Source organism: Cucurbita pepo, chromosome 10 (genome assembly GCF_057944985.1).
Source record: "Cucurbita pepo subsp. pepo isolate OVF chromosome 10, ASM5794498v1, whole genome shotgun sequence".
Lineage (NCBI taxonomy): Eukaryota > Viridiplantae > Streptophyta > Magnoliopsida > Cucurbitales > Cucurbitaceae > Cucurbita > Cucurbita pepo.
The window spans coordinates 1,347,420-1,373,040 of NC_141807.1; the positions used below are offsets into that span (position 1 = coordinate 1,347,420).

General features: G+C 34.2%; 7 protein-coding genes across 8 annotated transcripts; 1 reads left to right on the forward strand and 6 right to left on the reverse strand.

The window, feature by feature from the left end:
- Positions 1 to 237: 237 nt before the first annotated feature.
- On the reverse strand, positions 238 to 2,227 carry LOC111804206 (transcription initiation factor TFIID subunit 8). 2 transcript variants are annotated; one of them, XM_023688926.2, is made up of 2 exons: positions 1,921 to 2,227; positions 238 to 1,621 (listed from the first exon to the last, which is right to left on the reverse strand). In XM_023688926.2, exon 2 carries the CDS (start codon positions 1,525 to 1,527, stop codon positions 448 to 450), a length of 1,080 nt encoding a protein of 359 aa, XP_023544694.2. In that variant the 5' UTR covers positions 1,528 to 1,621; positions 1,921 to 2,227; the 3' UTR covers positions 238 to 447. The 2 variants fall into 2 exon arrangements, with proteins under 2 accessions (XP_023544694.2, XP_086983701.1); XM_087127575.1 differs by having other exon boundaries at positions 238 to 1,645.
- A 656-nt stretch (positions 2,228 to 2,883) lies between these two features.
- LOC111803368 (thylakoid lumenal 15.0 kDa protein 2, chloroplastic) lies at positions 2,884 to 4,741 on the forward strand. The gene is made up of 6 exons (XM_023687734.2): positions 2,884 to 3,226; positions 3,436 to 3,539; positions 3,664 to 3,754; positions 3,992 to 4,060; positions 4,142 to 4,251; positions 4,555 to 4,741. The coding sequence occupies exons 1-6, from the start codon at positions 2,995 to 2,997 to the stop codon at positions 4,645 to 4,647; spliced, it is 699 nt and encodes a 232-aa protein (XP_023543502.1). The 5' UTR covers positions 2,884 to 2,994; the 3' UTR covers positions 4,648 to 4,741.
- On the reverse strand, positions 4,575 to 5,946 carry LOC111803675 (uncharacterized). Its single transcript, XM_023688187.2, has one exon. The coding sequence runs from the start codon at positions 5,499 to 5,501 to the stop codon at positions 4,929 to 4,931; it is 573 nt and encodes a 190-aa protein (XP_023543955.2). The 5' UTR covers positions 5,502 to 5,946; the 3' UTR covers positions 4,575 to 4,928.
- Positions 5,947 to 7,056: 1,110 nt separating this feature from the next.
- LOC111803991 (acylphosphatase family) lies at positions 7,057 to 7,940 on the reverse strand. The gene is made up of 2 exons (XM_023688621.2): positions 7,578 to 7,940; positions 7,057 to 7,491 (listed from the first exon to the last, which is right to left on the reverse strand). Exons 1-2 carry the CDS (start codon positions 7,902 to 7,904, stop codon positions 7,225 to 7,227), a joined length of 594 nt encoding a protein of 197 aa, XP_023544389.2. The 5' UTR covers positions 7,905 to 7,940; the 3' UTR covers positions 7,057 to 7,224.
- A 4,616-nt stretch (positions 7,941 to 12,556) lies between these two features.
- LOC111804511 (heavy metal-associated isoprenylated plant protein 3) lies at positions 12,557 to 14,816 on the reverse strand. The gene is made up of 5 exons (XM_023689342.2): positions 14,678 to 14,816; positions 14,360 to 14,510; positions 13,732 to 14,078; positions 13,489 to 13,567; positions 12,557 to 13,380 (listed from the first exon to the last, which is right to left on the reverse strand). The coding sequence occupies exons 1-5, from the start codon at positions 14,684 to 14,686 to the stop codon at positions 12,806 to 12,808; spliced, it is 1,161 nt and encodes a 386-aa protein (XP_023545110.2). The 5' UTR covers positions 14,687 to 14,816; the 3' UTR covers positions 12,557 to 12,805.
- A 4,560-nt stretch (positions 14,817 to 19,376) lies between these two features.
- On the reverse strand, positions 19,377 to 21,642 carry LOC111786323 (S-adenosylmethionine synthase 3). The gene is made up of 2 exons (XM_023666629.2): positions 21,450 to 21,642; positions 19,377 to 20,809 (listed from the first exon to the last, which is right to left on the reverse strand). The coding sequence occupies exon 2, from the start codon at positions 20,801 to 20,803 to the stop codon at positions 19,631 to 19,633; it is 1,173 nt and encodes a 390-aa protein (XP_023522397.1). The 5' UTR covers positions 20,804 to 20,809; positions 21,450 to 21,642; the 3' UTR covers positions 19,377 to 19,630.
- A 1,016-nt stretch (positions 21,643 to 22,658) lies between these two features.
- LOC111803268 (translation initiation factor) lies at positions 22,659 to 25,474 on the reverse strand. Its single transcript, XM_023687597.2, has 6 exons — positions 25,044 to 25,474; positions 23,845 to 23,942; positions 23,679 to 23,750; positions 23,467 to 23,591; positions 23,062 to 23,134; positions 22,659 to 22,995 (listed from the first exon to the last, which is right to left on the reverse strand). The coding sequence occupies exons 1-6, from the start codon at positions 25,336 to 25,338 to the stop codon at positions 22,891 to 22,893; spliced, it is 768 nt and encodes a 255-aa protein (XP_023543365.2). The 5' UTR covers positions 25,339 to 25,474; the 3' UTR covers positions 22,659 to 22,890.
- Between the last annotated feature and the right edge of the window lie 147 nt (positions 25,475 to 25,621).

Genomic DNA, 25,621 nt, shown 5'->3' on the forward strand with positions numbered 1-25,621 from the left:
CTTTCTTGTCGGCAGTATTACCATATTGTGGCATCAAGAGAAGTGGCAGTACAAGTGTCTAAATTGTTGAAAAACACAACAGAAGTAATGCTGAAGGGCATTCTTATTTAGCAGAGTAAGGGGTCATGCCTCCTACTTCTGCATTGGAGCTTGATACTCACAGAGGGGAGTTCACAAACCAAGAAGAAAACGATTCAATATCTTAATTTAACAGAACAAACAGTTAAAAACACAATGTGAGAGATGAAAAGAGACGTGAAACCTTCTCAATAAAATTTTCACAAGCATTTGGGTCTCTGAAAAATTCCTGAGTGGAAATACAAGGAACTCATGTAAATTACAAGAATGGCCGTACTACAAGGAGATATGGTTTAAACTAAAGCAACAATTGCACCAGCTGATACCAAATACCTAGATTAAATTATGAACGCCAGTCAATATGTTTATTCACAACTGATTGAGTTCTTGCGGATTCTCCACAGACTGTCTAAGAATGTATTCAGCTCTTCGTTTCTTATCATCCCTTTCATCGTCCCGTCCAACCAAGGACCCTCTTCTACCAGTTCCTTTCTTTTGAATGATCAAATCCAAAGAATCTCCGAGAAGCTTCTTCCCAGTTTTAAACTTAAACTGGACAGCAGGCCTAACAATGGGAAGTTCCTTCTTCTCACCCTCTTCATCATCATAAAATCCACTCCCTTTAACAGCTTCTATGGCCGGAGCAAATGCCTCTAACACAGAACTGCTATCATCAAACACAGTGTCTGAATGTTTAAGAGGAGATTTGACCACAGAAACGGTGTTTTCCCTCGGTTGCAATTCTGTATCATGGGATGCGCTACTATCCAAACTAGGTAATTCTTCCTCTAGATGGTCAGTATTAACTACCAACTGCTGCTGCAGACTTAACAATGACTTCTCTGCCTTTCTCCTCTGCCTTGCTTGCTCAATCTTGTCAGTGCGAGGGTCCGTCATCCTCTTATTCCACACCGGCGTATAAATGTAAGTGTGGGGATCAGGAAAAGCAGGTAGCCAATTGGGTATATGCTTGCTAGGAGGTGTTTCCCTCATCTGAATGAAACTCGGCAGTACCTTGCTGCTCTTAATAATAGGAAACTGCGCCATTGGCTGAGCAAATGGAATTTCTTGTACCGAATTCACATACTCAAAAATTTCTTGAATTGTACGTGAACCTGCAAGACAACGGCTAACCTCAGCATCTTGATGAGACCCTGGTGCTCCTAAATCTTTAAGTCCTCTAATAATGTCAAACACATTACACTCAATTCTACCAGCTAAGTTAGAATAGAAATTCGCCATCTTTCCCAAATCACTAAGATATACTATTACAATTTCCGCAAGCGTGTCCAGAGCAGACTCTTTCGATCCCTGGAATCCCAAACTCTGGCATATCTGCGCTGCTGCAACTTTCGACACCTCACGCCCGAAATCATCAGCTCCAGCTCTCCTAAAACGATCCGCCGGGTTTTCATTCTCTCGCGTAATGTTCCCACCTCCATGGCTCATATTCAAATCCTCGTGTCATTTAGGTTTTACTGGGACTGCGAGATTCACCCCATCATTAAGCGCCAAAATCAAGCATCTTCCAATCAAACGTCATCTGAGATGGGAAGCAACTCTCATTCTAGCCTTTCATAAAAAATGAGAGAACAAAAAAAAAAAACGCATGAAATTCAAGATTGAAAGAGCAGGCCAGTAATTTCTTGAAAGTTCGCAGGAAAAACAATATTTCCTCCTCCTGAGACCCGTAATTGCAGAGACTTCCAAACCAAAAGCACTGTCCCTCTCTTGTTTCCTCGTTCGTCAGAAATCCCAGATAAAAAAAAATGATAATAACTCCAAACAGAGCCTGTAAACTTCAAGAAACTTCAAAATTGGCGAAGAAATGCAGAGACTCACCCAAGCTTTCCAACAAGTGGTGAAATCTACGATCAACACAGATAATTCAAAGCCGAGGAGACACCAGGAGAAAAACAAACGAAACTGAAACCCTAAGAAGAAGATCGCTAGGGTTTACAGACAGTCAGCGACATGGAGGGAATCCAAGAATTCAAACACAAATGAGGAAAAAGAAAATTGATGGAGAAAAAAACGATAAACCCCTGTAAGACCCTCGCAAACAGAGATCGAAGAGGAAGCAAATTTTTCGAAGAAAAAAATGGAAAGAAAAAAGAAAGAACATGAAAAAACGAGATCGATGAATAACCGAGATGCGATTATGCATTTATTTATAAGGCGTCGAACCGAGTTTTTTCCATTTTCTACAAGAGTTCGCCCGGTTTTTTATTTTGGGCCCACTTAGTCTTCTACAATCCAACCGTTGGAAATTATTTAATTTAGGCAATTATTTAAATAGCAATACTTTTAAAAAAATATGGTTTAAGTTAATAAAAACTCCTGTATACTTTCTCTTAAAAAATAAATAAATAAACTTTAAACTTTTTTAAAAAATTCAATAATACTCTAAACTTTTAAAAAAAAATCTCAAAATTACATTTTCTCCTTAGGAAAATAGTTAATATTTTATTTTTAAAATACCCTTCAATTTTTAATAGTATTTCAAAAATACCCTTAAACTTTAAAAACAAAAATACATTAATTTAAAAAAAAAAAAAACTTGAAAATTATATTTAAAAAAATAGGTGTACATCTACCACACATATATATATATATATATTATTTATTAATTATTTACTAACTTTTTAATTAAACTTGGTATATATATATATATATATATATATATATATATATATATATATATATATATATATCATTTATTAATTATTTACTTAATTAAACTTGGTATATTTTTTAAACTCTATTAAAATTTTATTTTCTGAATAAAGTATCAAACATGCAAATTAAATGACATACCCCTATCCGCTATCCAGAACCGTCTCTGTTTCTAGAACACTAGGTCCATCCAAAATCCATGGCGCAAACACACCAACGAGGAGCTAGAAAAATTCAATAATGGCGTTTATGCATCTTCATCATCGCCTTCCATCTCCATCGCTATCATTTCCGGGAGCTTCACCGCCGGTTTACAGATCATCAATCTTCGCATCATCTCGCTTCTCTCCGCCATCAGTTTCATTTCCGTCCCATAACTTAACTGGTTTCACCAACTGCCTTCTTCATCTCCCACCAAAATCTCTGAGTTTCGCGCTCTCTTGGACTCTTGCGCTCGGAGTAGCTCTCTCTGGTAATCATTCTTGCAAATTATCATCGGTTAGATGAAGAAAGAAAAAAGGAATGTTAAGTTCTGTCTGAATTGTTTCGAGATGGAATGTTTAGGTTATATAATTGGTTTTAGATACTCGTTTGTTTTATTGAAGTGATTGGCTCTACTCTATCATAGAAACTTAAGAATTTTATGAAGTGCTAACAGTAATAAGTGAGTGTACCTTGTAGGAGTTGGATTTGCTGACGCCAAAGTTGGGGTTAACAAGCCAGAATTACTTCCCAAGGAGTTCACCTCTGTCATTGATGTCGCTGGGTTTCTATCTGATGGCCAGGTGTGGTTGCTTCGCCTCATTCCTTTTCTTTTTCTTTTTTTTCCTTTGTTGCGTTCTTTGATGTAATTTAGGGTATTTGATCATGATCAACTGGCCATTGCTGGTTCTGATTTTCTATGAACAGGAATTAAGGCTCAAACAAGAAATTGCTGACATTGAGAAGGATACTGGATATAAATTGCGAGTTTTGGCCCAAAATTATCCTGTGACGCCTGGTATGTTCTATGTTTTATCTTCAGCAGATCATTGCATTAATCTCACTTTTAATGGCGAGGACTTTATTATTAAAATTTCAACGTACATTCACTGAATCTTACTAGAACATTGTATATGTGATTTATTGACACTTCATAACTTTGAAAGTTTCTCTCATACGCATGTCAAGTTTATCAAGTTAGATAGATGATCTCTAATCTAATCGGCAGAAACAATCAATTTAATGGTCTTTACAGGGCTAGCGATCAAAGATTTTTGGCAAGTGGATGATAAAACAATCGTGTTTGTTGCTGATCCTACATTTGGTATGAACAATGTCACGATACTTTTCTACACCTATGTCTATGATACTATTGACATTGACATTGATTGATATCGTCATTCAGGTAACATATTGAACTTCAACGTTGGAGCGTCTGTCGATTTAGATATTCCAAGGAGCTTTTGGAGCCGTTTGGCTGGAAAGTACGGAAACATATTTTATTGGAAAGAGAAGGTAACATCTCCAATCGATACTTCTGTACAACAGTTACCGTTGTGAGTTTTTGCTTGGTTAGTAAAATAGGGTCATAATGAGAGCATCTGGTTGAGGATTGTTGGGAGATGAGTCTCACATCGGCTAATTAAGGGGTTGATCATGGGTTTATAAGTAAGGAATGCATCTCTATTGGTATGAGGTCTTTTGGGAAACCAAAAGCAAAACGATGAGAGCTTATGCTCAAAGTGGACAATACCATACCATTGTGGAGATTCGTGATTCCTAATACATCTCATATTGTCGCTTTGGTGACTTAAACAGGGTGAAGAGGCATCTATTGAAGCAGCTGTCATGGCGATATCTAATTGCTTGAGAGAACCAGTCGGGCCAAATAACTGTTCCGAGATAAAGTAACGGCTTACAACATCGAAGAATTTTGTACGTATTTTAAACTAGATTTGGATGTTCTGACAGCAATACATTATATATAAGCCTTCTCTTGCTGCAATCTGCATGTCTTAAATGAATTCCTGTTTTGTTCCTCATTTAAGAACGTAGTGTATGTCTAATACTTGAAGAGAAATAAATGGGAATAGTGATTAAAAAGGTATGAAGGAATTTGAGTATTTGTGTAGCCATTTGTATCTCAACTGTGCAGAAACGAAGAGAAAAAAGGAGGTGCATTTTTTAGTTGCCTAGTAGCCAGTTATGATATGAACACTAGATGCAATCCATTCCCCAGTTTTCTGTTTTCTTCTTTCTTCTACAATCTTCTGTAGTTCTTCAGGCGGACAAGGGACTGTTAGAGCTCCCTTTTGTTGGAACCCATATTCTTCCTTTGCCAGCTCCAATAGCCTCAAGAATGCAGGGTTAGACAAGAACTTCAAATTAATGACAAACCTCTTTCTCTCATCACCATCCGCTGCAAATACCACAAAATGGCCTTCTTCCACGTCTTTCGGCACCATAACTGCTGCATCGAATTCTTCGTCGAAACTATCGTGTTTAGGTTCTTTAGACATCAGTGGAGAAAGGCTCTTTTGGAGCATAGAGATGAATAACCTTAGCTTCATCAGGATGAAAATCCGAAGCCTGTAGTAATATTTCCCTTTTGTTCCCACGATTTGGCGTGGTAAACAAATGTTTATGTGAACTCGAGACTTCGGATAGAGCCAAGTGAGACTTAGGAGAAGATTTATATCGAGTTGGGGACGTACATCAGAAATTGCACTGAAGCTTCTGAGAGGGCCATGCCTGAACCATTCCATGTGGGTAGCATCAACATACCATTTAATGCTGACTTGGTCAGATAACTTTTCTGTCTCAGAAAAATGATAGTCAGCGTTAGGTTCCTAAACAGAAACTAGACAATATAGGATGAGATTTGATAACTTAGATGTTTGTCTTTAATCTGTGGAAAAAATGAAAAAGAAACACGTTACTTGGCTCAGTAAAGTTGAAAAATTATGGTTCCTCCCCAATAATCCCGTCTTTCTCTAATTATTAATTTAGAGTTCTTGCTCTCAAGATCATAGGCTCATGAACAGTAATTTCAGGAACCACTCTGATAAAAGTAGTTGTGTTTTCCCAAAGTTGAGTGGTGAAAGAATTAGAGAAATGAGGAGGATGGGATGAGATTCAGATCAGATGATGAAAATTGTTATCCTTGATCTGATCTGATCTTAGAATAGGAATGGGATAGATAGCTGCTGGTTCTTGGTTTCCATTGCCATCACTGCATTTAATGCAGTGTGGAGGAGATATTGAAGAGTCCAATACTTTGAACGACCGACACCCTTCTGTTGACCAAGAAATTTTATCGTTGGCTTGGTCTTACTGTCTTAAGTCTCAAGTTTAACGCAGGGTGTTGAAGATTGGACTGCCGTCGCCTAGTCGCCTAGCGTCCCCTGCAGGTTCCAAGAACGGGAAGGTACCATTAAAGTACAGTTTTTAGAAAGAAAGAACTTCCAGGACGTCCGTGGGATTGATCATTGTTTGGAGATTTTCATTACTTTTTGTTGGTGAATTCAAAGAAAGTGGAAAATAGGATAAAAGTGTTCCAACATGTTTGAGATTAGTGTGAAAATTTGATACAATTCATTCTCCCTCCTTCCATCTTTTTAGACGGTGTTTCAAAAGGTAAAAAGGTAGGGATGAATAGCTTTACATTCATGTTTGTCTAAGACGTGTTGTCTATAGTCGCATATCAGATGTCCTAGTCATACTTGGTTGTTCGTGCTTGCATGTTCGTTTCAAACCCCTTTTACATGTTTTCATGTTGTACGGGGTGTATGAAGTTCACCAAAATCACGTCTTATACCCGCTAGGGTTAAAATGCTCCAAAAGTTTGGATATGACTATTGTTTCTTTCTCCTACCGCGAGTTTTGTCTCTTTCTACCCTAAATTATATACTATAAGTCGTGGTGTTCTTTTATTTGGTTACAGCTGTATTAGTGTGTTTGAATTCCTCAATTCCTCATCTTTAAATTGTTCGCTGAATTAAAATAAGTGTCACACAATTGTTTTATCCGTTAGTTAGCATCATTTGATCATTGATCAACTTTGTTGATTCTACAGAGACTACTACTATAGGATTAGGAAAAAAAAATCTAATTACCTCAGTTTGAGAGGTCATTAACAAGAGTTTAGAATGTAGCTTTTATTATATAATGTAACTTTTTATTGATAGATAAAAAGTTATGAATTTATATAAATTAACTTTTATTTAGATATGAATTTATATAATTTAACTTTTATTTTTTTACAGATAATTGTACACATTTGAAATTTGGTTTGATTTTCTATCAATAAACATTCCCATATTTATTTTTAATATATATTATATTAACAAAATAATAAGAACAAAAAAAGTAGGCCGGTACTGATTTTAAGCGGAAAAATGTTGTGCTAGTATTTAAATTTAAATTTTATTTTTCCTAATAAATTTCTTACACGACGTCATGTCCGGTCCGGTTCCACCTTCACGATCATCACGCGGTCCGTAAGCGCTCAAACCCAGGCCCGGGGTCATCGGAGCTAGGAAAAACCTGAAAACCGGTGACCATCGCCGTCGGCGGACCACGGCGGCACCGTTGCTCCATTTCCGTCACCGACTCAGGGCGGCCGGAAAAAAGAGCCTCCACGGATCCATCCCTACGATTCCGCACCCATCCCTTCAACCCTAACTCCTTAGCATTCTCCACCGTCCAGTCCCGATAGAACACTCCCTGAACCCTACCCTTAATCACAACCCTAACCTGCAATTGCCAAAGCCCCAATTACCACAAAAATCGAACACTGCGTCAATCGCCAAGCAACAGAGAAATCCAAAAGCAATACTCACCGTTTTTGCCTGATTGGACTGAGGAGTCTCCGGACCAGCCTGATCAGAAACTGTGGAGGCCATTGATGTCAGAGGAGATCGAAAATGAGGTAAACGAGATGTGAGCAGAAGATGAAGAGGAGGAGGAGAAAGAAGAAGACGACAGCGAAGCGGAAGAGAATTATGAAGAGGAGAAAAGCTAGAATAATGGATAACGGAGAATCGAGAATGAGAACCAGCATCGATGAAGCTCCATTTATGGTGAGGGTTCCGACATGGAAGGAATCTGGTAGAGCGATTACGAATCAGTGGACCGATTGATCCTCCTAAAGCTGCCGAAGATGCCATTTATTTCTTTTGCTTTCCCCAATTGGATTATCAATATGGAAACATCGGCTTTTATGCAAATTTCTGGAACTCACTGGACGTCCTTTTTCCAATTAAAAGAATTTTGGGAATATTTTGCACCAAATAGCCCAATAGGCCCAATGAGACAACAATTGTTCTAAATGGATCAAATAGCCCAATAGGCCCAATGAGAACAATTTTTCTAAATGGATCAAATAGCCCAATAGGCCTCATAGGCCCAATTCTCCACACACACATAGATATATATGGTGTATTGAGCACCCGAGTTAATAAGAAACTAAGACCAAAATGTGCTCGTAAAAAGCTCTACTAAGACAACGATCGGTTGTCAATAGAGAAGATAGGATGAGTAATTAGTCATATCTAATATGAATTGTATATGAAAGATAGTTGGAATTTTCAGGTCACTTAGGGTTTCCTCGTTTGGAATCCCTGAACAAGAGGATCAAGTATCGAGATGCAGTCATATCATATTTCAATCGGGTATATATATGTTTAGGTTTTCGTATAGTACTACACAATTACAACCCGTCCTCGCTCAGTTGATATAGACATCTATATTTTAGTACTTGGGACAATAAATGTGTGGTTCCCTATATCCCTAGTGTTTGGGTTTTGAAATTGTGCCTCGATTTGGTTGTCACAAGCTAGACGAATGCTATTTTCTTTAATACTAAAACAACGTGTACGTATTATTCCATTCTAATGTCTTCTAAATTTAGTCCCTATAATTTATAAAATTAAAATTTAATTCATATGATTTCTAAATTTCATAAATAATTTTTATAGTAACCTAAAATTCTCATAAAATAGATATATGATTTGGATTTTATGAAGGGCTAGAGTGCAAAGTTTTCAAACTATCCCGATTAAATTTATAATTTCATTTTTTTTTTTTAAATTTATCAAATGGCTAATTTAATACACATTATCTTAATACCTTGTTTATTTCTGGCATTGGTCAGAATAGAATGAAAATAAATAAATAAAAAATAAATAAAACCTAAATCAAAGGCACGTGCGGTTTGAATTAGGAACTACAACCATATTACTTTTTTGTGTTATTAAACATAAGATTTGAATATTACATTTAATTTAAGTTTAAATGACTATGAACTAAAATATTGTCTAAGACTTCAATCCACTCAAGTATAATTTAGTAATGTAAGACGATATTAAAGTTATATCAATTAAAATAAATCATCAATGACTTTTTATATCGTTTATTCGCTAATTTAGTCAAGCAGATAAGATCAGGTCGCTATCACTTGTAGTTTGCAAGTGGTATCAACATACACCGATACTTAAAACAATGTACAATCGAGGGCTCATCGGGCAAAACAACGTTAGGTTGCATCCCTTTAATTCTGGGCAATCTCTTTATATTTTTAGGGTATTTATCCGTCCCAACAATGATGTCAAGTTTGTAGGAATATGTGTCGTAATCTGATCGTCATTGAGTTGATTCAAATCCTTATTCAAGAGGAAGAGTGGCAAAACTGTCGTCCTCGAGTCTTTTAAGACACTGTAGATCGTGATGAACCGATGGTCAAACAAACGTAGTTTTTCGACCTTTAGCTCAATCGCATTGCTCATAACAATTAAGTGTGAAAGTGTTTGGGTTTATAGACTATATGATATAATTAAAAGTGTAATTGTTTTGAACAAAGAACTTAGACAAATTGGGGCAATTGACTATTCAAATTTTGAAAAGACCTTTTTTTAAGGCTTCAAATTCTAAGGACTTTTCGGCCATTTGACCGTTCGAAACCCAGAAGAACCATAGTCTACAAAAATCGGCGACCGGTCTGAGTTTTTTTTTCCTTAAAAAAACCCCAAATAAACACAATTTTTCAATGCCGTATAGAGAATAAAATAAGCATATATATTTTAAATAAATTTCTTTGTTTAGTCCCATATTTTTTTATATTAAATTATAATTTTAGTTCCATTACTTTCAAATAATTTTGTATATAATAAATTCTGAACCCTCAATTTTTTAAACCATCTCTAATATTTATCTAGAAGTAATTAATTATTTATAAATTATAAATTTTATATTTAATAGCTAAAACGTTAGAAATCTTATTAACGCTCATACATTAAATTTGTAGTTTAATATTTTTTTTACCAAACATATACTTTTAAAACGGTAAGATTGACAACAATACGTAACTAACTAAAATGGATAGGTGCAAGGCACTGATCGAAGTAGGGCTAGACCCTCTCCATCGTATACGCGTTTTAAAACTGTAAGGTTGACGACGATACGTAATTAACCAAATCAGACAATATCTGCTAGCAGTGAGCTTGGGCTCTTACAAATGGTACGTGAACCAAACACGGGGCGGTGTGCCAATGAAGACACTAGGCTCCAAGAAGGTGGATGGTGAGGTCTCATATCGGTTGGAGAGGAGAATAAAGCATTCCTTAAAGTGTGGAAACCTCTTCCTAGTAGGCCCGTTTTAAAATCGAGAGGCCGACAACAATACATAACCAACTAAAACGAACACTATCTGCTAGTGGTTAATATTAATAAATAAATTAATATTAAAAAACGTTAAATACGTTATAAACCTTATTAAATACGTATATATAAAATATATAGTTTTTTACTAATATAATAAACCTTCTTAACATTACATAACCATATCCATATACCGTCCAATATATATATATATATAATCCAAGTATTATCCAAGCTGGAATTATGAATTAATAATTTAAATAGTTTTTATTATATTGTATTATATGGAAATTATTATGTGCGTGTGCCATGTCGGTTTCATATAATATATAGTAATCTTATTCAATAGTTTATGTGTTAGCTTATTCGTGACATCTATTTTGATATAAAAAAATAATTACATTTTTTATTTATTTAAACAAAATGTTAAAATAAAAAAACAAAAAAAGTGGCGTGGAAAATCCAATGGTACAACAGGTCAACGGCGTCTTAGGTGGAGTGGGCCCCGAATGACTAGGCAGAGATTTTGTCTGCTTCTTCGACAATTCCTCCGTCCAAAACCACTTCCAGATTTGGCTAAAACCGTCGGAAATATTATAATATATATTTTTTACTCGTACATTGTTTTTACCCTAATTTACATTTTTTTTTGTTTAAATAAATTTAAAATTAACATGGTAAGATATTCAATAATTAATTTCTTAATTTAGATAAGATTTAAAGTTCTAAGAATTAAATAAATGAATTAAAAAGTTTACATGGAATCCACCTATTTCTATTATTATAAATTTATCTAATAGTTTTTTATCATCTATTCTCTAATAATTCTATGAAAATTTTAAATATTTAGAATATATGTTTTAAAATATATATTAAAGTTAAAAGGTAAATATTTGAAAATAAATAAATAATATTTTGTCTATCAACTCAATATATACTTGTTTATCTATCTTAAAATATTGATTATTTTAAATTGCTGATATATATACATGCGTCAGAATATTTGTCCTTATCTATACAAACCTAAAAATCCAATTATTAATAATAATAATTATAATAAAGGAGGATGAGGTAATCAACCTTAGATATATTTTTGTGGCAAAATGTCGTTGATTATATATATATATATTATAATTTCGTTATTAATTCGCATTATTTTTATACCTCTTCTAGATAAAAATAAATATTTTACTGATTTAATTTTTAATAAAATAAAAAAATTATTGAATTATTGAATTATTGATAAAGACTAAACTAAAGCTGAATTCAAGACTTCTGCATAAAATAAAAAATTAAAAATTAAAAAAAAACTGAATAAAATGTTCATTAAAATAGTAGTTTAACATCTTATATAAGTAACTTTTAAGAAACGGAATATTCATTAAAACAATCCTAAATTATCTATTGAGTTTTATTCCATTAATAAATAAATAAAAATAGAGAGGCAAGCTTCATGATGTTCTACAAAAAGTAATTTCATGAAATTAAAAAAAAAAAAAAAAAAAAAAGACAGCATATGATTGATCATTGATGTAAAATATATTAATTTTTTAAATGTTGTAAAAGGATATATTAATTATTTTCATAATATGAATTTCATTTTTTTTAGAGAGTTCTATAAGAAGTTTGACTTAAAATTTTCTGATTTAATATTTTTTTGGTACATTTTATACAATATATATGGTAATATTAGCCTAAAAAGGAGTATATTATTTACCATTAAAATTTTCTTGAGTTTTTTTTTTTTTTTTTGCTAATTATTAAAAATACCAATGATAATTAATTTAATTAATTAATCAGATATATACTGTCCAATTAGCACCATTTTCGATCCCGTCAAAGAATTTTAAATTTAGAAAAAGGAATCAGTGTGGCATCGTTGACATTCCTGGCTTCTAGATATTATCAATATACTTGGTTGGAGAAAATTTTAAAAGTATTTAAACTTTTAATTTTGCAACTTATAAATTATTAAAAATATTTTTTTAAAATTAATGGATTAATTAAATATAAATTTAAACTTTATAAATTTTTAATTTTATAATAATTTTGAAAGTTTATGGATTGGGTGACATATTTCATAAATGAATTTAATTAATTTGGTAATGATAGCCAATAAATATTATTGCATAATAAATGTGGGCGAAAATAATTAAAGACAAAATTACACGGAACAGGCTCTATTATTACGTCATATTTTTTAACAGAACAAAAGTTACAATAAAATAAGAAAAAGAACGACCAACTCCCCCAATGAATTGAATTGGACTAACTAGCCGGCAGCTGACCTACCGTCGCCGGCCGGCCGGCCGACATATCTGAAAATTAACAAAAATAAACATCTAATTCTTCTTCTTCTTGGCATTACAGCGTATGTATTACGTTAGGACCATTAATGGATATGTTTGTTTATTCACATGACAGAACAAGCATTTGGATTCTCGTCGCTGAACATCTGAGGCGCGTGAGAGTGATCGTACATCGGAATGGCGTAACCTTGTTGTGCGTAATTTTGATTTGCGTAATAGCCGCTGGAATTTGCGAAGCTGTGGACTGGAGAGTAGCTCGGCTGAGCTTCCATGGCGTAACTGTACTGAGAATGAACTGGAGGGTAGCTTGGTTGAGCTTCCATGGCGTAACTGTACTGAGAATGAACTGGAGCGTCGTAATAGAATGTTGAAGGCGGATAGGATGAACCGCTGTACTCCAACTTGCTCACCTCCATTTTTGTGCCACCACCGTCTCCACCGCTGGAGGCGGCTTTTCCGTCGTTTTCTTTCTTGTCGCCACCACCTCCTCCGGCTTCTTTTTCTTTCTTGTCGCCTCCAGCGGCAGCGGGAGCGGCGGCGAGTTCATCTTTCTTGGGAGGAACTACTTCAACGGACCTCTTGAACTTGTCTTTGAGGTAGCCTGCGAGATCTTTTCCTTCTATGGTGCCTTTCACTGTTATCAGATCCTTCAGAGCGTCTACTGTAATCTCATTGACTCCTGAAAAATTACAGAGACGTCGAGTTAGTACTCTTCATTATCGATTGTACAATTGATTTCAATTCAATTTTGAATTTCGAATTTCGAATGAGAGATATATTTCTTCACCTTTGGATTTGATGAGTGCCTTCCTAATCTTTTGAATGCAACCTTCGCAGTGCAATCGCATCTTCAAAACCGCAGTGCTCTGTTCCAGAAACGAATTGAACAAAAATTAGTAGCTATTTCTAAAATTTACTTCCGGAATAAATTATAAGCTAGCTGAGCTCAAAGAAGAGACTCGCGTGTGTTACACGCGCCGGCAGCTAGCTGTTCTCAGCCATCAGATTGGTTGAATATTTTTGGTTTTACCTCTTTTGCCTTTTTGTCGTCTGCTTTTTTTTCTTCGGCCTTCTTTTCTTCAGGCTTCTTTTCTTCGGCCTTCTTCTCGGTTTTCTCGTCGGTCTTCTTATCTGACTTTTCGTCGGCTTTCTTCTCTCCTTTTTCTTCGGTCTTCTTCTCAGCCTTTTCGTCAGGCTTCGTCGCAGCCTTTTCGTCGGGCTTCTTATCACCACCGCCATCTTTCTTAGGCTGAGGAGAAACGATTTCAGTCTTCTTTTTGGTCTTTTGCTCCAGCTTCGCTTTGATTACGGCAGGATCTACTTTACCGGTTACGGTGAGTTTATTGGATGAAGAGTCCGCTTTCACGTCACTCACACCTATAAACAAAGTGTAAATTACATCAATTAACCAACCAGAGACGAAACAGAGATTGAAAACCCTAGCCAAAATCAAATTTGATAAAATCGACAATCAAAATATGAAAATCGCAGAATATTCTTGGAGGAATCAAGGATCACAGAATCGCCGAATCATAAAAGGCAGACAAAAACCGAGACAAACAGAATCGCTTCAGTACAGATTGATGCAAAAAAAATTAGGGGAAAAGAAACGAAAACCTAAGAAAAACTCAATAATCGTGAAGTCAATGGATATTTACCATCCAAATGCTTCACAGCTCGTTTCACTTTCTTAGCACAACCGTCACAATGCATATCGATCTTAAAAACGGCAGTGACTACACCGTCGTCTTTCTTCTGACCGGCATCGCCGGCCTTCTTCTCTCCGTCATTTTTAGCACCTTCAACTTTCTGAAATCAAAACGAAAACCAAAAATTAAACTCAAATCCACCACAATTACAGCAACAAACAACAACCTCTCATCCTTCAGAATCGAAAACATACAATTGATGAACAAGAAATTGAAAAAAAAGAGGAAAGAAGCGTAAAGCGTATGAGTCTGGGCTCTGCAACTAACCTCACCCATCTGTTATGTCAAGCCTGTAAATTTTCTTTGCTTGAAGAGAGAAAAAAGGGCATAAAATGCATATTTATAGACAGCGTGGATTTATGATGTGCCATTCATGTATGTATGATGCGTATGTATGATGGTTCATCCTTTCCATTTTTTTTTAATTTAATATTTTTTGGGAAGTAACGAAAATTATGGTTGCTTCCGCCTGGCCGTCTATCTAGACTCCGTTCGTATTTGACTCGTTATTTGACTTGACCACACGTGTTAATAACTTTTTTTTTTTTTTATTTTCTAAACATTTTTTACCGTTAGTTATAATTATGAAAATAATAATTTTAATTTCTTAAAACTTTCAAATATCAAATTACAATCTCAAATCTTAGTCTTCACCCTTAAAACTTTTTTAATTATGTAATAAGTTATTATTTTAAATGTGGTTATTTTTTTCACTTTTTTGGTCTAAATTTATTTTTGTGCAAAAATTTATTTTATTGAAATTAATAAATTTAGGATAAAAAAATTACTTAGAAAAAATTAAATTTGAAGATAAAAATTGTCACGTTATTGATAAAATAAATTTAAGGTCCTACAATTTGATAAGTTTAAGTTGGGAATTAAATTTGAAATATATTTTAGTATTTATTTCTTGTAAACACTCTTTTATATTAAAAAAAATACATAATAACGATTTTACTGGTATTTTACATAATAACGATTTATATTAAAAAAAAATTATAATTATTGTTTCCATTCGTCTTATTTATTTTTTTAAAAATTAATCCTCTAATCTACCGAACAACTATTTTAATAATAATAATAATTCACAATTATTTATTTATTTACTGTACTAAACTTTTAAAATGTAGTGGACAATGATGGGGAAAGAAATATTATAATAATATGAACAAAACAAAAGAAAAGTAGTGGGGAAGTTATATCCAATTTGGTTTCACATAATGGAAAATGGGAAACAATTTTTTTTAGAAAAAAAAAATCAAGAAAATAAAACCTTATGTTTCACGAATAATAGTATAATCAAATTTTAATGAATACTCAGACTAATAATTATGTAAGGGTTGGTTTCTAACTACGTTTCAAATGAGAGTGATTTTGAAGATATGATGACTAAAAACTGCTTAAAAAATTAAAAGTTGCTGTCTATACTAACACTGTGCACATTTCTTTTCGATAATTCTTTTGCTTTGAGCAATTTTATGTTGGGTGGCCTTTCTAAAAAAACGTTAGAAGCAGGTGAAGGACTCATATTGGTTTGTGGAGACTGACCATATGGCTGGATGTAGGGGCTATCAAATGTCAATTTCGGAAGCATGTGATTGAGGGACTCGTATTGGTCTGTGAATGTGATTGAGGGACTCATATTGGCTTGTGGAGGCTGACCATATTGCAGAGAATTTTCAGGACTATCAGATGTTAATTTCGGTTAGGGTTAGTGAAAAAACCACAAAGGAAATAACATAAATAATTAAAAGGATATTAAAGCATGAAAAGCTTAGGACTTACACGCTCGTAATTTAATGTAGTTTATACATTATACAAATATTAGCGATATTTATAAAGCTCGAGATCATAAGTCATGCCACATGCTTTCTTCTAATATAAATATTAAAATAATATACTAAAAATAGCACGAGCTACTAAATATTAAAGTCGAATAATATCGAACATTCATACATAACCTAACGAAATATTCACTTTCACGCTGAACCGACCAATATTTTTTGAATTTAAATACACATTTTATGAGAATCGAACACCACCCATGCATTAAAAAAAATAAAATTTCAAAGATTTGTAAGAATAAAATATATAGTTAGTTTAGGTATGATTATGTTATTTAAATTAAAGATTAGTATAGTCCAATTCATGCAATATATTTTCATTATCCTTTAGGCGTGATTCACAAAGAGTCTTAGATATATAGTTTGACATTATTTATACATATCAACATCATTAATTATTAATTATTTTGTATAATAAATATGAATGATTTTCTAATTTCAAATTCAACAGCCAATATTTATTTATTTTTATTTTTAATTTTTTTAAAACTTCAAGAGACAAAGTTAGTGATGTCTATAAATATTGCATGTTTTTAATTAATTATTATATTTATGTTATACAAATACTTGTAATAAAAATACATCTAACTTTTGTATTTTATTTCAAAATTTAAAAAGTTTAACAATATTCTTATATTTAAAGAAATTATTAATATTTTGTTTATAGAATATCTTTTAATTAATACTCTTAAACTTTTAATTTTTTTTTAAAAAATACGTATAAACTATATGGTTGAATTAAGTTGAGTTCATTATTTAATAACGATGGTTTAAGTTGAAACAATTTACAACTCGAACAATTTAGTTGAATCTAAAAATTGTCATAATCCTACTCAACTCAACTCATACGAGAACCCCTATAAAAAAAACAAAAAAGTCTTACCGACAATAAATTTCTTTCAATGCAAGAGCTTAAATTCGGTTGCATTGTCACTTACATGTAACTCATTACCTACTCATAATAAATGATCGTCCCCCGTTTATTAAACATTATAGTTAATTTATTTTTCAGAGGGGGAAAAAGAGTAAAATATTTGTAATTTGGGGTTGTTGGTGTAAATGAAAAAGGTTTTGGGCCATAATGGAAGAAAAAGTGGTTTTTTTTTTTTTTTTTTTTTTTTTTTTGACTAGAAACAATAGAGATGTACATTTGACATTTCAACTATACTTTTGGCATGCATAACCCAATTGTAGCATGTGAAGGAGGGACCTTTGATTGATCATAAAGCCAATTAAATTTCTTTCTCTAATTATTTGGGTCCTATTTATTTAATAAAACAAAATATATATTTATTTATAGGTCCTTTTTTCGACTTGAGGACACCAGAAAGTTCGTATTATCATTTTCATAAACTTGTAGTGCAAGAACCTCTAAACTTATAACGCAAGGACTTGTAAATTTAGACCGTCTTTTTATGTATTAGAATTATCATATAAAAATATTTATAAAATTTTGTTTTATAAAAAAGTGGTATTTTGTTTCTTTTTTTTTGGAGGTAATTACATGATGTTTCCTTTCCCTAAAGTGACCCTACTCCCTTTGAGTGGATGAACCCTAACTAGGAGTGGAGCCCACATCCTACAAGGATAGCTTTGTCTTTTCCTTTCACCTTCTCTTGACTTAGGGTTTGTGTTTGGAGTCTTGTCCTTTTCTACTTTTAATTATAATTTATAAATTCTTTTTATAACATCTTGTTGTTTTTAATGAAATTATTACTAATTTGGTTCTTATAATTTTAATCAAATTCTAAGTGGGTTAATTTAATGTGGTTTCGTTGCAGTTTCCTTTCAATTCTTGTCCTGTCTTTGCTTTCTCTTGCCATCTTTATCCTTACGAAATTCTTACTTATTTTTATAAAAATTAAAAATTTGTATCAAGCTTTTCATAATTTTTTTAGATAAATTCAATAATATTTCATACAAAAATATAATATAATGTTCATCCTTCCCCTATTTTCAATTTAAATGAAGATTTTTTTACTATACTCGATACAAGTTTTCGACTTAAGAAGTCAAATGCATTTCTCTATGTGAAAGTAAACATCGTTAAACAGTAATTAACATATACTTATTTCTTCATTCAGGGATAGAGATTTAAGTCTTTGTATTCTTACCATAAAAAAAAATCTTAAATTCCAATTTGACAATTTGGCAATTTGTATTCTTATAGATATATGTCTAACTCTTAACTTAAATTTTTTAATTTTTGGAGCCAAGTTGAAAATAAAGTCCAAACCATAAGACCAAATTTATATTAAATATATATTGTTCAACTAAATTTTAAAAATCTCAACTAAATTTTAAAACTAAAAAAAATAATTTAAAAAACGTCATATACCAAATTTATATTGCATGCAAGTTCAGGGAGATATTTGTAAAAGAAGAGTATATTTATTTAATTATTTAAATGTCCCTACAAATTGACATTCTAAATGTGTGTACTTTTCAGCATGGCAATGCTCCCAAATGTACGTAGTTTTGAAAATGAGAGAAAAGAAAGGGGCATTTAAGGAAACTAGCCCTTCCAATAATAGAGAGGCCACAATAAATTTTTAAATAAATACATCGTGAAATTATGGGAACAGATTGTGATTGAAGGGAGTTATTTTAAATTGTAATCCCACTCCATCCAATTAATTCAGTTTTAAATTCTAATCCCTTTCCATTCAAATAATTCAACTTCTAAATTATATTGTCGGATGGATATAAGAAAATGATGAGATCATCGTGATCAAATACCGACATGATGAAAAGTTATAGAGAGGATATTAAGAAAATGTTGAGATCATCGTATACCGACATGATGAAAAATTATAGAGAGCATATTCTTTCGTTGTTTCTTCAAAACCACTGTAAGATTCCTTATACCCCATAAAGTTAGTGGATTCTTCCAACTTCCAAAGGGTTCTTTCATCTATGGAGATATTGATGAAATGTTTGATGAAGGGGTCGTTGAGATGTTTGATGCTGGGGAAGAACAGCTGCAAGGCAGGTTTTGGTTGCACTCCTAAAGGCAAGATAGGTAGTTTTAGGATGGCATACACACTAAAGTTAAATGATAAGGCCTAAACTTGTTCATGATCAGCTCCAGAATTTCAAATCCAAATATAGAAGGCACAGAATGAAATAAGGGTATAATTCTAAATCAAAATGCCAAATGAAATTAATAGAGGAACAACATAGAGGAATTCAAGTTGTACAAACTCAGGACAGGGCTGCCTCAGCTAATCGGAGAGCTGGTGGAACTCAGCCACGCTTCTCACTTGAGTTTACAGAAACACAAGAAGAAAAAAAAATCAAGAAAAAAGCTTCTTTATTTTTCCTGCAAGCACACGAATGGTTGTGATGATCACTTGCAGACATCAAGTTGAGCTAATTAGGCTTTTGGTTTGAGGAGCTTTACAGTTTCCCAAGTGAAATCTGTGTCCTCACGGCCAAAATGACCATAAGCAGCCGTCTTCTGGTACCTAAACTTTCCTCCCCTCTTCAAGTCAAGATTGATTGCAATCATTCCAGGCCTAAAGTCAAAATTCTCCTTAATGAGGACTAAGATATCTTTATCAGGGATCTTTCCTGTTTTGTAGGTGTCTACAAACACTGACAGAGGTTCTGCTACTCCTATTGCATAAGAAACCTGCACGATACAGCGACGAGCAAGTCCCGAAGCCACGACACTCTTTGCTGCTTGCCTAACAATATAGGCACCACTTCTGTCTACCTTGGTTGGATCCTTCCCTGAGAATGCACCACCACCATGAGCACCCCACCCTCCATAGGTATCAATGATGATCTTCCTTCCTGTTAGCCCTGCATCACCATGAGGTCCTCCAATGACAAAACGACCAGATGGGTTGAGATGGAAGATAGTCTTGTCATCGAGATACTTAGCAGGTATCACTGGTTTTATGACATGCTCTTTCAGATCAGTAGCAATCTTTTCGTTTGATACAGTTTCATCATGTTGGGTGGATATCAGAACAGTATGGACCCTAACGGGGACCATGGCTCCATTGTCATTCTTGTACTCAACGGTCACTTGAGTCTTACCGTCAGGTCGAAGCCATGGGCAGGTTTGGTTCTTCCTGACCTCAGTGAGCTTGGCACCAAGTTTGGTAGCAAGGACATGAGTGAGTGGCATGAGCTCTTGGGTTTCATCTGTAGCATAACCAAACATGTGGCCTTGATCGCCAGCTCCAATTTCCTCAGGTTTCTTGGTCAAGTGTCCATGGACACCTTGTGCTATGTCAGGGCTTTGTTGTTCAATATTCACAAGTACCTTGCAGTTGTCAGCATCGAGACCGACATCGGCCGAGACGAATCCGATTCCCCTGCAAGTATCTCTAACTATTTTCTCATAGTTGACGTTGGCCTTGGTTGTGATTTCACCAAACACCATGACCATGTTGGTTTTGGTGCAGGTCTCACAAGCAACCTTGCTCTCCGGATCTTGTTCAAGACACGCATCAAGAATAGCATCGGAAACTTGGTCGCAGATCTTGTCGGGATGGCCCTCATTGACAGACTCAGAAGTGAAGAGGAAGGTATCCATTATCGACTGATACAAATAGTGCCAAAGAGTTGGTTTCCGAACCAAACCGAATCAGCATTATATTGGAAGGAACCGAAACAGAATAGAAAACAAAATGCAACGATTTCATAAACTAGGTCTACAAAACATCAACCACAAATCAATCAGCAGATACTTCCGATTAGATCAAGTTTAGTTCATAAAGGATCGATAAGAGCAGACGAATCGACATTTGGTACAAAAATCATCAAAAACAAATGCAACGATTTCAAAAACTAGGTCTACGAAACATCAACCACAAACCAATCGGCAGATACTTCAGAATAAGTTTAGTTCATAAAGGATCGATAAGAGCAGACGAATCGACATTTGGTACAAAAATCATCAAAAACAAAATGCAACGATTTCATAAACTAGGTCTACGAAACATCAACCACAAATCAATCGGCAGATACTTGAGAATAGATCAAGTCTGGTTCATAAAGGATCAATAAGAGCAGACGAATCGTCATTTGGTACAAAAATCATCAAAATGTAGGAACAAATACGTAATAAAAGGTAAGAATCATATAGAAGGAGTTCTTAAACAGGAGAGTCAGTAAAGAAATCAAGAACAGTGGAAGATTGGAATTGTTTGTACAAAAAAAACAGAGAATTTGTATTGTACCTGAATTGAAGAAAAGTCCTGAGGAATTCGAAGCTTGAAAAGGATGAATTAAAGAGGAGGAAGTTGAGAGAACAAGGAAGTATGAAGATTTATAGAAGGATGGAAGGATTGGAAGTCCGAATTCCGAATTCGAAAGAATCGCTCTTCCCTCGCAATTTTAGGGAGCTTTCAACTGCCTAATCACTTGTGTTCCACTCTTCTCAACTACCATCAATTCATATCCCATGTAAGAATAGACGCTCCACTTTGTCTCTAATTGTTTAATGATAAATTAGAGATTTTTTTTTTTTTAAAAATTAATTTATCTATTAAATATAAATTTGAATGTTATCTCCTTATTATCTATGAATTAAAAAAAAAAAAAAAAAAAAAAAATTGAAAGCTCCAAGTCTAAATTTGTAGTTTTTAATGTTCAAAATCAAATAGATATAAGTCTCGAACATTTTGATACTAAATTTGTAGTTTACCTAAAATAAATAAAGGATAAAAGAAAAACGGTTAAAAACCAACCAACTTTTAGTAAAGATAGAGATGCAGGTATGATGATAACATGAACTATCTAACTTTGCTAAAGTAAACATACGATAATTGACATGTACTTATTTTCTTAAGATTAGAGATAATTGACATGTATTTATTTTCTTAAGATTAGATATTCAAATCTTCATATACGTCCCCTTGTCTGATTGAATATGTTTATGTATTTGTGATCAAATAGTTGGTAAATATTTTATAAGCCAACCTAATTTCTTATAGCATCACTTGCAAGATTTTGGTGAATGGTTGAGTAAAGAATGGTCAAACTGTTGAAATGAGCTCACTTTTAACCTGGAATTGGACATTGTGACAAACAGGAATTATATGGATGGTAGGTCATTTCATATAGGTTCAACCATCAAATGAGTCCATGGGCTAGAAAAGTGAAGCTTTCTTTTCTTTTCGTATTAATGTTTAATTCATTCCTAAACTTTTAAATTTGTATTTAATAAATTCATGAATTAGAACAAGTCAATAACTTATAAGACACAAAATGATCGAGCTTATTCGACCCCAAATGACTAGAAAAGGAATCAGAACCGAATGACCACAAAAAGGATCTAAGAAACCAAACTATCTTAAAAGTTCAAACCATCTATGCTTTCATACACACATGAACGCCAACAGATTGACATATACTAGCGCCAACAGCATGAAAAGGAACAGGTAGAATTCAGAGGCCCCAACATAAATTTATTAAAATTAGAAGAATAATGAATATACTGTGAACAAGAAAGGCAGCCTGGTAGATCTGAGAAAAGGCAGTAATATGAAGTTTTCCTAATCTGAAAGGACTGCATGGAGGCCTCCTACGTAACGATTGCAGGTTGCGCGACAACGAAAGGAGATTGTACTGAAAAACTCAAAACAACAACCTACGTGGTGCTTTACTTGCAGCTATGGTTTAGGAACTGAGGCCAAGTTGAAGTCCAAGTGCAGCATGGATGAGAAACAGTGTCATGATTCCACTACCCAAAATACCATGAATATTCCGCAGCCCAGGATTATCCTGCACACGAGGATAACAATAAGAGGACAACAAGTAGAGAAAAGAAGGTTAAGCATTGATCGTTACCTCAAAAAGTGAAGGCAGAAGAGACTGTAAAGTCAAGAGCGCAAGGCCGATGAATCCCGTTACAGCATGTGGACTATAGACAAGATGAAAGCATAAGTTACGTTGTATTGACAGTTACCTTTTGTCTAAGCTGAAAATTTTGGTCCTTGGAACTTATGGTAGGTCTATAAAATAGTTAACAAGCCTTCATGGAAGTGCTTCATATGAACTGTTAATAACTGTTTTACATTGAGGCAACTGCCATCCAAAATTATTCATAGAAATAATCAACTTATGGCAGCTTATGGCACGAGTTAAAAGTTGATAAAGTAGTTCAGCGTTCGGACACATTATGACAATTGAGATTATACGTATGTCCTTTTGATCAGGAGGAGAAAGGGTAAGGGAATTGGTTTATCACTGTACCTCTCAAATATAGGTTTGTCTGATGTAAGTAGAGAAGTGATTCCACCTGTTGCTCCAAGAGCAAAAAAGAAGAACATTCCACCAAGAAGCTTTGGATGCAAGTCTTTGGCATTGGCTTTCTCCTCCTGCATCAGTTCAAATAATAGATGTCATTGAATTGCGAATGCAGAATTCCTCGGCAATTGCAGAAAAGTTATGAAGCTAATTCATACCACATCGTTAGAGTAACGGATTCGGAAACCTAAATATGTTCCATAGCCACCCATGGCGAAGAGCACAACAGCCTAATCAGGACACAACTCAACTTAGAAAGTCATTGTAACAGTAATTTGGATCTATACTATTATTACCCAAGAAGCAAAACAAAAGAGAACTTACCATGTTGCCTGGATGACCCCAATGTACCAACCATTCAGGAAGATTCCAAGATTTAACAAGCTCAACAAAAGGACCAAAGAGAGACCTCACAGTTCCCGCTGTAATTTAGATATTCAAGTTCATGAGATGTGACCCAAGATTGCGTCTCGCCTCAATTGAAAGGAAGAAATGAAAAGAAAAATATTTTCTATTTGTGCTTTCCATGTGCATATGTCTAAGACAAGAAACATTTTACTACACTTGTAAATCACGAACATATAGACAAGAGGAAGAACAAGACGTCCTATGAAGAGATGCCAAGGAACATGCGTATTTCTTTTTACCAAAAAAAAAAAAAAAACTCTTCAGTGAGCGAAAACCAAAAAGGGGGGTCAACTGTTGGCTACTAGAAAATCTAAACCACATTCCAAACGTCTTAGAGGTTTGGTTTCTTATTTTCAATTGTTCTTATAATTTGCATCCAACAGAGTATCTGACGTCTCAGTCAGAATGAAACTAGTCCACCAAATGGAATTGAATCTTGCTTTCTTTACTTTGAAACCGCCAGCAGGGAAACCTAGACTATCAACTCTCGAAGGGGCCAACAAATGGAGATTAACAGTATTGGGAAAAGTGAATCTATTGAAAATTAATTTTAGTCCAAAATTGAAATATCATGCTTGCTTCCTCATGAATGTGCATAAAATTCTTCATCGCAGACACAGGATTCAATTGTACGAACATTCGTTAGCCTAAAAAGTGTAAACAAGATTGACCTGAACTGCATAAATTCCTTGATACACTGTACCTCATGACATATAGATGCAGCATTCTTAGGTATTGAAATTTTAATGGATTAGCACTTGTGTTACCAATCTTTTCAGTCCAGGCATAATGTGCCTGGAAGAACACAGAATTCATCGAGAAGATCAATTCACTTTCTCTCGCATGATTTTTCTCGAGTTAGTGTGAGCATGAAAACAAGTTTCTTCGAATCAATCTCGCAAGTTCAGAGCAATAACAAATTATCCTTTCGTAATACCTCTAAGACATCGACAACAGTTTTTAAGGTCAAGTAAAACACAAATCATTCTAACATCAGGAAGATACAGTAAACGTCGACTGCAAAAGAAGACTTACAAACAGCAACCAAGCACTCAGTTTCAAGACAACATCGAAAGGATTCAAACCACTGAAGAGCAACAGAAATGAGTAAGTACCTCCAGGAAGAGCAGCGACGAACAGTAAAGGAAAAGGCGCGAGAGAGTACAAACGCGTCTCCGTCGTCTCCCTCATTTCCACCAAATCGCCGAACTCGCGGTCCCGAGCAAAAGAGGGATTGAACCGAACCTTTCTCCTTCCAGTCACAGGGGAAGGCAAAGAGAAAGAAGAATCGCGAGGGACCTTGGAAAGATTTGGCAACAAAATGGGGAGTGAAGTGGAAGAGAATGGGGGTAATACCTTGGTTAAGCACATGTAAGAAGAAGAAGAAGAAGCTCCAGTTAGCGTAGCCATGGAGAGAGATAAAGATGCTTGGAGCGTGGCTTATGGCTGCAGAGAAACGGAGATTGGATTTTGAATGAAAGAGAGAGATGACTGAAAAAGTGTAGAAGAAATGGAGGGAAAGGTCCAGAAAGAGACACGCTCCTACTGCTCAACATTCTAGGTGGTGGACCCAATATTTTATTAGTAGGGACTTCAATTTTCATCTCTTAGTTTATATATATCTTTAAATATATTTAAATTTAGTTTTAGAAATTAATAGAACATATTGATGGAAAGTTATATAAATAATGTT